General features: G+C 38.3%; 1 protein-coding gene across 9 annotated transcripts in view; it reads left to right on the forward strand.

The window, feature by feature from the left end:
* The window catches only part of L3mbtl3 (L3MBTL histone methyl-lysine binding protein 3), a 129,842-nt gene that overhangs the window by 107,135 nt on the left and 10,388 nt on the right, over positions 1-12,319 (forward strand). For all 9 annotated transcript variants that reach the window (XM_029560971.1, XM_029560973.1, XM_029560970.1 and 6 more), the window contains one exon: positions 815-894. In XM_029560971.1, coding sequence (XP_029416831.1) covers positions 815-894 — 80 coding nt within the window. The remainder of the gene's footprint in view (positions 1-814; positions 895-12,319) is intronic.

Genomic DNA, 12,319 nt, shown 5'->3' on the forward strand with positions numbered 1-12,319 from the left:
AAAGTACAATTCAAGACAGAATATTATAAAGCAGTATGCCAGATAGCGCATTCTAGATAGAAGACATTAAACCTTTTATTTTGAACCTTGAGAATGGATTAGATTAGGTTAATTTTTTTTTAGTTCCAAGAAATTTAGATTTTAAAATATTGTATGTACTATCTACCTAGCTCCTTATTTTGAAAGAAATAGTTTTGCTCTTGATCTCAGAGTTAAAGATCTGAATTAAGATTTTAATGATTCACTTTCATTTTAGAGCATCCTGGATCAGTTTAGTTTAGAATTGATTCACTCCTGGTTGAAAAGAGGTGCAGTCAGTTCAGCAGAGGGTGATCAAGCTAGGAAAAGCTTCCTAGAGTTGGGGTGACCTCAGTGGGCCAATCACAGCTTCAACCCCAAATCCCAGGACCAAGTAATGGAAAGTGATTGAACTAAATAGTAGAGACTTGCAAAACATTTCTTTCTTTGAATTACAGTCTTGCTAACCAGTACAAGTAAAATTCCCCCTGATTGCACATTCCAAATTGCAGTTGGAATATTCAGTAGCTGCATTTTCCAGAGTACCTCTTGATATCATTCTCACTTTTAAAATCTCCTTTCTGAATAACAAACCAAAAAGTGGTAATGAAGAAAGTGGGCATTTATGCATGTTACTGGTATTCGTTACTTTGTGGTAAAACTGAAAATTCTTTCAACACTTTAGTGATACTATCCATCTGTCTTCAAGTTAAGAAAAACAGTTGCTAAGATGCAGTTCTGAACCATCTCTTAAAATTCTTCTTTTATAAAATACTGAAATGCCTATTTTTCTCAGAGACCAGCGTGCTGATGAAGTCAAAGAAAATTCTGAAGAAAGAACAGAAAGTGAAGTGAGGACACCACATGAAACCAAAGGTAGCCATAACATTGTTGAGCTATCATTGACTGTTACCATTAATATTTAAGAATGAGAAACTTAACTGTAGGCTGGCCATATGGTTCCGTGGCAGAACAGTACCTTCTGCACAAACTCTGGGTTTCAGACCCAACACCACAGTACAACACTTACACTTACATTAAAGGTAGATTTAATTTGCTTTGTCCCTTATGGCAGACAGAAAAAGTTTATTGTGCAGGATCAGTGTAAGGAGGAGTTCATAACAACATAGATTCTTCTGTGGCCTGTATTCAGTTTCTCTCCCACTTACAGTATTGGATATAAGGTTTGGAAAGGCATTCCCTTTGGTTCTTGTCATACCTTTTCTTTAGTATTGCTGGTAGCACTTGCTTCATATGTTTAAAACTTGCTTCAGAATGTGTTTTAAAATCTAAGCAAAATATCTTAATTTAAAACCACAAAATAAAGCCGGATGTGGTGGTGCACACCTTTAATCCCAGCAGTTGGGAGACAGAGGCAGACAAATGTCTGTGGGTTATAAGCCCCAGGCCACCTGGAGCTACAGGGAGACCCTGTCTCAAAAAAGAAACCAAAACAAACCACACAAAATAAATAGAAAATCACTTGAATAAGTGTTTTAAATTGCGCCAGCATGAGTAAATTTTCTTCCATTTCTTTACATCTTTGTTAAAAAGATGATGATTTAATTAAGCAGAGAGAACATAATGACTCTTAGTCAGAATATTGATTGAACTTATAATTCACGTGTAGCTAGGTAATTATTATTTATGTTTTGTGTAAGAAAATGCCATTTTGGTTATCAGCTTGTTTATTTTCCTGGAGACTTTGCTTTTCTTGTGCATTTTTTGGTTTAGATGATTGTGTGGGATTGGAGGATGGCCCCTAATGACTAGTTGCCTACCTCAATTTTTCCCCTAAGTGGTGCTTTGATTTCAATGTCTGATTGTCACAGGACACCAGTTAATGATTACATTGAAGTATGTGTACTGGGCAGTGTTCAGCGTGTTTTATGGTGTTTGCTGTAGCACTAGATCCTTCAGACAGCCAAGCTTAGCTTCTCCTCTGGTACCTGCAGCCTCTCAGACCTTCTGTTTCTTATTTATCCGGAAGGATGTGGTGCTATATCTCCAGAAAATTGTAATGACGATTAAGAGCAGGAACAGTTTTACTAGCTTAGCATGGTGCCTGTCCCACAATAAGCCCTGTACTAATACTTGATTGTTTATAGTGTTACTGTGTTACTTATAATTTATAAAGGAAGAAAAATGTTTAACCTATGAATGTGTTCGTATCAGGACTGTGTGGAGTTCTTAACCCAAAGACTTCAGCCTTTGTGAGCCATTGGTTCATCAGAGAAGTCCAGAGCAGGGATTTCATCAGGCCTCAGCTCAACCATGTACTGACTGTGACTGCGTGTCTATGCCTCATCTTCGTCTTGTGTGTGGTCCTCGTATTCCTTGGATTATATTAATTAACAGCTGAAGTATTCTCTGCCATTAGTCCTGCTACCCTGTGAACTATATTGTCTCTTGTGTCATTGAAGACTTAGATAGATCCATAATAAAGCTATAATTATAGGCTTTGAACTTGTTCAGGAAGTAGCAATTTGATTAATACTTTCAGTTAATGTGATGATCTATTTTTATTTGATTGAACTAATTTTGATCTAATTTTGATCATTTTTTTAATATTGTCCATTCAATGGAGAATTTGAGACTTGCTGACATTTGATATTCATAGTAATGTCACATTTTTTAAATTATTTAATAACCACATGATTAGAAGAAGCATTTTATTACAGCATTAACATATTCAATAACAATTTCCAGAGCAAAGATGCATCTCTTTCAAAATTGGCTATAAATTTTTAGGTTCACAGTTGAATTAATACAGTTATACAATATTGAACTTAGTATAAACCCTATAAGGTATAAAATTGAATGAGGTTTTAACCTTTAAAAAAAATCTCCATTTTAAAATGTACTGTTTCATATAGAAAAACTCATTTTTAATGCTACTAACATTTAGATGTTTGCACATGTATCTCTAATCTATATGTATCTGATTATTACTAATCACAGTCAGTTGCTTTCTGAGATCCTTGGCACCTGAACATGGATACAAAATATTCAGGTAGATTTCATTGGTACTGTTTTTCACCTCTACTAATTAACATGAAGCAAATTTTTATGTTTCTTTCTCAGATATAACTCATTTTTTTTTGTTTTTTTTTTTTTAATGTATATTTCATACAGAACATCCCAAACAGTCTTACTCCTCTATATACCCACATCCCAAATGGCACCTTCCCATAGCCCCTCCTCCCCCCTCCACTGGAGCCCATATACTCTGTAATCCCTGTTACTGTCCACTGTGTTGTTGGCACCCCCAGCTGTTCCCCAGTGCTTGCCCATCCACTGAATCTAGTCAGCCTGTCTAGAGTTCCTTGATTTAGGAAATCAGCTCTTCCTCATGTAGCAGCAATCAGTTGCCAATGTTCCTTTAGGTAAGATTTGGGTCTGGTGCTCATTTTTCCAGTTCTGTGCTGGGTTACTGCCTGGGAGTCTCTTGGGCCACCCTGGCCAACAACTCAAAGGAAGGTATCTCCTGTCTGGCATTGTTTCTTGTTATGTACCCTTTAGCTAAACATATGGACTCTTTCTTAAAGAATGATATTGATCCCTTTAATCTTTGGTTATACTTTCCTTTGGGTGTTTTAAAACCATGCAGTTAGCCCAGATAAATCATTTTATTTTTACTCTTAAGGTTGTTTGAGGATCTGGTCTCCAGCCATTACCACCCTGAACATGCCCAATCTCGTGACCTTGGAAACTAAGCAGGGTCGGGCCTGATTAATACTTGGATGGGAGTAATGTCACATTTTTTGTAGTTTGTTTTTTTTTAGTTGAATTACTCAAATTTTATTTAGTAATTCTTTGCAAGGAAAGATGCTAGAATCCTCTGTATTTCTTTATTCTTCCATGTCACTTATTAATCAGTGAAGAGCGCCTCATAAAGGAAGTTATTTTCAGAATTTTCCACATTATCTTCTTAGGTGAGATTGATGGAGAATCTTCTCCTTTATCTGATACAGCTCTGGCCTCCTAAATGACTTTGATAGCTTCGCCTCTTTTTTGTAGTCTTGAAACATTCTGAGACTATTGTATAAAATTCATTTAATGTGTAGTGAAGTCTGTTTGCTAACTTTCACTTAGCATCTTTCTTAGTTTTATATTTTCTTTGTCTTTTTTAAAGTAGATGCTTTTTCTAGAATCATTTTTACACAGGGGAGATTTGTGTTCATGTTCTCAGCTTTCCATGCAGTTAATCGGCTGTCTTCACCTGGACTTCGAGGACCTACAGTCTCCAGGCAGATCTTAGGCTCATGTTCCCTGATGACACTTGGGTTGTCTCACTCCAAATCACTGGGTATCTTCCTACCTCTCAGTTCTTAGTACAACTTGTTCTCTCAGATTGAAAATCATGAACACGGACCCTGGGAGTGTTGTGGGGAGGTAAGGAGGATTCTAGTTAGAAAAGCAGGGTTGGGCTGAATGAGGAGTCACTGTCTGATACAGAGACCTGAAGCAGATCCCCTGAGTGGTTTCAGTTATCTCTAGTTCAGGGTGAACTGATGGATCCTTAAAGGCTGATTAAGAAGGGAAGTTCTTTTTATCCACACTGTGATAAAATACTTGACAAAGCAACTTCAGGAAAGAGGATTTATGCTAGCTCACTGTGTTGTGGAGGAGAAGGTGTGGTAAATGGTGACTGGGGCTCCCGCTGTGCCTATGGGAGCTTGCAGCATGAGGCAGATTAGGAAGCAGAGGAGACTGCTAATACTGAGCAGACCTGTAACCCATAAGACCTGCTCATGGACCCTATGTTTACCATTTAGATTCCATGACTACCTTTGGGGTAGAACAGCTCTACCAGCGGGACCAAGGACTCAAGCACATAAGCCTGTGGAGGACATTCACATTCACATGACAGATTACATCACTGAGCAAGGAAGCCCCTTTGTCCTAGGAAGAACCTAGAGAGGGGTCTCAGTGAGCCATCTACACACAACAGGCAGGAGAGTGAATGGCTTCATTTTGTCAAGGGCCTGCCACATAGCCATATCCAGCCAGTACTTTAGTCTGGTTTTTCCTTCAAGAAAATCAAGCAGAAAAGAAACAAATCAAAATCATTTCATGCATGTGGGATTAGGCCAGCTGAATTCAGGCCAATCTTTGGTTTTGAAAGATGAACCTGACTCTTAAATCCAGTCTTCTTTCATGAATTTTGTCTGAGAAGTAATTAGCATTCTTGAATTTGTTTGCATTCAAGTCGTCTTTAAATCTCCAAAGCTTCCTTTCATTATAGTTTTGATGATTACTTTTGCTCTATTTGCTCATCCTTGACTGGCAATATCTCACTGTGTTAGAGCCAATGGCTGATGCTGAAAATACTTTAACAGCTAGTTTGGTGCCAGTATTGCACTGGATGGCAATCCAGGGTCTTGTGCTGAGCAGGGACCTGGGGCTCCCTGCTGTGCTAGGAGGTGGGCTACCTATGGTGGGGAGGTGACTCTTAGAATCAATATGGACATATTTTAATATTGTTAGAAATGTGTTTATTTTTTATGGTCTAGACATGTTTCTCAGATATATTCTCTTGTTCTGTCAGTTCTGTACCTCCTTTAAGATGAATTTTAATAGTAGTATGTCTTATTTTCCTATAATTTCCTACATCGTTGTTTGCCTGGTTTTTGTTTGGTAGAGGTTTTGTCCTCCAAGCTTTCTAAAATCACGAAACTGTTCTGATAAATCAGTGCTCCTCTTCAGCTGTTTAGTAGTACTTTTCATCAGCAGCCCTATGGGGGTTGTTTCCTCATCATTTTTGACTCCAGAGACAGTCCCATTTGTTTTTGTGGAGAGCACTACTGCTTTCATTCGGGTCCCAGCAGAATTCTTTCATACCGAAGGCTGAAGGTTGACTAGATGTGCTCCATCTTCAGTCCACTCACTTGACCCTCCCGTTCTACAGTGTTCATTCCCAGGGTCTTCTGTGTACAGATAGCCTGGCCACAGTGCCACTGGGTATGTGAGAGGTGGGACTTTGCAGGTGTGCACCCTGTAGAGAAGCCTGAGACGCAGCTACCAAAGATTTCTTCCAGGTGCCAATAGGGTTTAGGCTCCGTGGGTCATCAAGGGCTGTTTTGTTTGAAAGTCTTAGAACAAATTGGTTTAAAACCCCAGCAGTTTCTTCTTCAGAAAGATTCCTCTCTTACTCAGTTCAGTTTAACTCAATACAGTGTATAATATGACCTCTTTTTCTTGGTTCTTACCTGTTTCTGAATTTGAACTTTGGGAAGCTGAATATAGTTCATTCCCTTTTTTTTCTTATCTCTTTTACCTGAAAAGATAACCCATTCCCACCTTTGTTAGAAGGCCCATGCATAAACGATTCTGTAAATTTGCCTTCCTACTTCATCTTTATGCTCCTGGGAAAAGGTACAGTTCTGTTTCCTCTCCTGCAAGCATTCTCTCTCATAGATGGCCTTATGTAGGAGTTGAATGCTATTTTGTAACATGTCAGATTCTAGCTGGAAAAACCAGGCATCGCTTTTTGCATGGTAGCGGTTTTTTATTTTGATTTTTAACTTTGAAATTATCCTCAAACATCTTTCATGCCTGAATTGAAATAATTTGGAGGTTAGTTTTGTCTCTATTCCTTGGTGTTTTGAATCCACTTACTTTACCAAACATTTGTTTATCCTTTTTCCATTTATTCACTGGTTTGTAACCACACTTAAAATAATTGTTAATAGTGTATCCCATTTCTTCTAGCATTCTTCCTTTTGCATTAAGAGCCCATTTTATAGACTCCTGGAATATTAGCCTGGATAGATTGTTGGCTCATTTTCATTTTTGCCATTTTGAATATAATAAACTGTCAATTATTTGCCTTTCTTTTAAGATAATAGTAATTTCCACTATTTGCCAAGTACTGTGTCAAGTGCTAGGATAAACATTTAGAAAATCTCATGCAGTTCTTACAGCAGTGCCGTTAAATTGACTCAGCTGGGATGATAGAGCTTGTCACTGTATCTCAGGGATCTGGACCAGGTTTCTCATATTCCCACATTCTTCCTCTTGGTCACATCCCTGCAGTTTCAGGGGACCGAAGAGTCAGGATCACACTCTGGAGCTGCACTTATCTGTGGTGTGGTTTTGGTGTGTCATGACTTTACCTCAGTTTCCTCACCTTGTAGAAGGCACTATAATAGCATTGTTTTGACAGTAAAGTGGTATGAGGCATTCGAAGAGTGTGCCTTCACTTTGTCACAGGATTAAAGGGACCAGAATGTTAAACCAAGTGAGGTGTGTGAGAAAAGAAATTGGTTGGTTTTTTTCGTCAGTTTTCATTTTAGGAAATCTCAAAACTATAGAAAACTCCTTAAAAGTATTATTTTTCATGAGGGTAGATGGTATAGCAGGAGGGCAATGAGAAATAGAGCCCTGGTAAAATGCCAAGAGCAGAAATGTCTTCCACAATAGAAGCACACTGCACATACAAATCTCCCCTCCCTCACTCTCGGCACTGAGCCAGCTGCTGGAGCCAGAGTCTACTTGCATTTATTTTAGTCTGCATTTCATGTTCCAATAACAGTCTGGAGCCACTTTCCTGTGCAATTTAAGGAATTGAATACAGTCACTCATATGAAGTTCTTTATCTCCTTTGGAAAAGAGTCATAAGAGAGAGTGTGTCTTATGGCTGGTAGGCACCACAGTTAACCCATTCAGAAAGTAACACTGGCCTCAGGCTGTCAGTTACACAGAAGAATCAGCCCAAGGAAGGAGAGTCTCAAAAGTGAAAGACTCAGAGTTGCTGCTAGGATCAGAGTGGTATATGTGCTTAAGACCTATTTATACCAGAGTCAAAGAGTTACAGAAGCTACTACAAGTATTGGAACTTGGGGTTCTTCAATCTTTCCGTTAGAGTGGCTCAGTTGGCTTTCTAATGAATGATGCAGGAACATTAGAAATGAACTATAATACAACTTTGAGCAAGAAATCGATGGAACTACAGTAATAGAGTGAAAGTGCCAAGTATTAATAGAGCATAAACAATTATAGGGTAGAATAGAATATGTGTTTAGATATGGCCAGCACTTAGAAGATAAATTATAAAGCAAGCTCCCCCTGGCTACTCTAGTGTAGAATTGAAATCTTACCTTTTTATTAGCTGGTCTTGTGAAGTATGTATACTTATTTTACATACTTGCTAAACTCTTGGGAGTATCTGAGATTCAGTTTTTAGGTCACTTACCCTCTTCCACTTTTTTTTCCTGTAGTAGAAGTCAAACTTGTTAGGCAAACACTGTATCACAGAGTTGTATCCTCAGCTCTACCCCCTATTTTGCTAAGCCAAAATGCTTAGAACTTTTGATAATTTAAAAACAATAAAAATAAATGTGGTAGTTTCTGTTTGGTTCATAGTTGATATTCACTCAAATAGGATGAATGCCTAAAATCTTGATCCAGTGAAGCATGCAAAGGAATACCATAATAACTTCTTTTTAGAAATGTTTCATAGAGAACAACAGAATTTTTCTATATAAGCTCAATAAGGTGGAACCAAGTCCAGTTAGTATAAGCTCCAGTAAAACAAATATTTGATCCTACATTGTGATTTGTTGACATAAAGAGCAATTTAACATCTAGACTAATCTGACTGACTGAAGAGAAAAATTGTTAAGGAACTATAGCAGAAAAATGAAAATAATTTTTCATGAAACTAATGATTACCACAGCATCAAATAACATTCAGATCCATAGGTATAGCTTTCACAGCAGATGTGCAAGGTCTCTGCATGAAAATGACGGCACTTAATGGGAGCTATTAAATAAGGACCAAAGAAGTGGAGGTTTACTGTGTTCGTGGATTGGCAGACAATGTGCTAAAGAGTCATTTCTTGCCAATTTCGTCAATATTCAGTAAAAAGCTTAATCAGAATCTTAGCTTTTGTTCTGTACAAGCTCATTTTAAAATTCACTTGGATATGCAGAGAGAGTAATGAATGGTCAGTCTTAATGAAGACCTGTGTTACAGATATTGGCCCACTTCCAAGGTTGTAGTTATTAAAGTTGTAAGTTAAGGGGCTGGAGAGATGGCTCAGTGGTTAAGAGCACTGGCTGCTCTTGCAAAGGGCCCAGGTTCGGTGGCTAACAACTGTCTTGTAACTCCATTTCTGGGGATCTGACGCCATTTTCTGACCTCCACAGACATTGTACAACATGGATGCGCTCACATACATGCAGACAATACACTCACACATAAAATTTGAAAAAAAAAAAAAGTTGTGAGTTGAGGAAAGGAGCCAAAGGGATAAAATAGAAAATCTGGAAACATACATGTTTATGGATAGTAAAGCTGACACTGAACTACAGTGGCGAATGATTGTCTTTTCTTGCTTATCAGTTAAAAAATCCATGTGGGAAAAATGCTGATATTGATCCCTACTTCATAAATACATAAAAGGTAAACTTCAAATGAGTTGTATATTTAAATGTGAGGGATAGAGCATGAAGCATTTAAAGGCAAACAGTGTTGGCGTAGACATGTTTTCACATTTAAGATATAAACTATAGGGGGCTGGAGAGATGGCTTAGTGGTTAAGAACACTGTTCTTGCAGAAGACCCGGGTTTGAATCCCCGAACCCACATGGCAGCCAACAGCTGTCCATAACTCCAGTCCCAAGAGATTCAACAGCCTCTTCTGACCTCCGTGGGCATTGAACAACATGGGTGCCCTTACCTACATGCAGGCAATACACGTATACACATAAAATAAAAATAATAAATAAAAATTTAAAAAATACATAAACTATAAAAGGAAACATTAATCAATCATTGCTACAGTTAAGAACATCAGTTGTTAAAAGACCCTATTAATATAAAGGAAAGCAGCATAGGGGAGATTTATATGCATATTTATAGCAAAGGACTCTTACCGAAAATATATCTAGATAACATCTCTAAAGTAAGAGACGAGAACTCAATGGAGAAAATGGGCACAAAACACAAATACACACGTCACAAAAAGCTCTTATATGAACCATAGCATAGGAAAAGATTTTCAGTTTCAGTAATCATCCAATAGAGTTGTAAACACAGAACAGCACTGGTGAGGGTATGCAATGATTACAGTTCATACTCCATTTACCATTGGTGTACAGAGTTTTAGTAAACTGGCAGGATTTGCTGAAGCTTCATATATAACAAATGCCGAGACTTAAAACTTTCTTTTGATATGTATCATACAGAAATGTATGCATGTATTCACAGGAAGATGTGTGCAGTAGTGTTTGTGGTAGCAGTGTGCAATGTCAAACACTGAAAAGTTTTCAAATGCCCCTCAGTTTGTAATTAACTGTAAATATCTTTAACCACATAAAATCATACAATACAAAAAGAAAGTGAGCTACACAGGAATCAGTGTGGATGAGCCCTACAAGAATGCTGTTGAGAGAAAGAAGACACTTTTTATTTGAACACAGGGTAAATGAAATGCTGATGCTCATACTCGGGGAAGTAGCCGCACTTCTTGACGAGAGGGTATCCTTAGAAGGGTGTGCTAGTCGCCTTCCTTTTGTGATCCAGCTGTTGGTTGGGTATGTTCAATTTGTGAAAATTTGGTGAACTGTGCACTTTTTTGTATATATTGTTCTTTTTGTTTGTTTTGTTTTGCTTCTTGAGAGTCACCCTGTAGCCCCAGCTGGTCCAGAACTTGCTATATAGACCAGGCTGACCTCATAGAGATCCACCTGCCTCTGCCTCCAATGTGCTAGAATTAAAGGCGAGTGCCCCAAGCCAGGCTTGTAAATATTAATTCTTTATAGGGGAAAATAGCCTACTTCATCATACTGCATATCTTTTTAAAGATACAGGAACCTTAAGCAAGTAGCCATTTGGCAAGGATTTGTGATAGAACTGCAGCTGAGCTTAGTGTGAGTGCAGAGGAAGGTGGGGCCTTTCTTTTGCTGGGCCCTGAGTGCACAGTTACCAGAAAAGATTCCCATCCTGAAGAATCACAAAGTGGTAATCCTTGACAAATCCTTGTGAAGAATTCTGAGGATGGAGATCAGTTGCTAGAAAATGACTCTTTGAGAAGAGCAGCAGCAGATGGCGTTTGGGTCCCTGAATCAAGAACATAAATAAGATAGTCTATAATTTCACTTTTGATCTATACAGATAAAAAGAAGAAAAAAAGCATTTGTCTTTCTGCTGTTTTATTTCTATTGCAGTAATTTCTTTTTAAATTTATAAGTTATCTCACTCCAAATGTTTGTTTCTAGTTCCAGAAAAATAAATATCACAAGTTTTCGCTCATGTGGATGTTAGCTTTGAATCTTTAGATATGTATGTTCCCTTGGGAATACCCCTAGTGGTTAGGAAACTAGTAAGGGACCATGCAGGAGAGGAGATCTTTCAAGGGAAAGGAAATAGAATACAGTGATAGAAAGGGGGAAAGGGAACAGGAATGGAAGAGGAAAGATTAGATGGGGTAGGGGTGGATGGGTAGGCTAGCTGAGGGAATATGGGGATAACTAACACTAAAGTCCTTTTGAAAAAAATATACTGTAGAAGCTTTCTAAGATATATACATACAGGTATGTAAAAAGAGTTTAAATGGCTGGGTGTGGTGGTGCACACCTTTAATCCCAGCACTCAGGAGGCAGAAGCAGGAGGATCTCTGTGAGTGCAAGGCCAGCCTGGTCTACTTAGTAAGTTCCAGGCCAACTGGGGCTAGAGGGAGACCCTGTCTCAAAAAGATTTAAAAAAAAAATTTTTTTTTAAGGAGTTTAAATGGAATTACTCTGTAATGGTCGAGTCAGAGGACAGAATACCCCAACTAAACACTTCATCCTAGGAAATGAAAATCACAGTACCAAGAATGGGTTACCTATCTTTGGTCAGTTGGTTAGACCCAAAATATTACAGGCTATTGCTGTTACTCTTGGTCACCCTCCAAAACTTGACAGTAAGACTCTGTTGCTGAAGACAAAACATCCTTGAGTCATAAAACATACAGAAATCAAGTGGGTAGTGACCTGGAAGCTTCATCCCTACTGGCTAACTTTCATAGTGCTGGAAAGTGCTATGCATACTACCAGAGGAGAAAAGTAGTCATCAGTCTTAACCCAGCTGAGAACACCGTGAACTACAATAATATCTGTCCTGGCAGGCTATGCCTACTAGTGCAATAGTGGCATGAATGTTATGGAAATAACCACCACCCTCTGATTGGATTTAAGGACTGATCTGGGAAATAGAACCTATACCTTGTATCTGTATTGGGGCCAAAAACATGTGACTAGATAGGTGACATGCCCTAGGGGAGAACCTACTACTAATATTTTACTAAATGAA

The sequence above is a fragment of the Nannospalax galili genome, unplaced genomic scaffold (assembly GCF_000622305.1).
Source record: "Nannospalax galili isolate Female #2095 unplaced genomic scaffold, S.galili_v1.0 scaffold53, whole genome shotgun sequence".
Lineage (NCBI taxonomy): Eukaryota > Metazoa > Chordata > Mammalia > Rodentia > Spalacidae > Nannospalax > Nannospalax galili.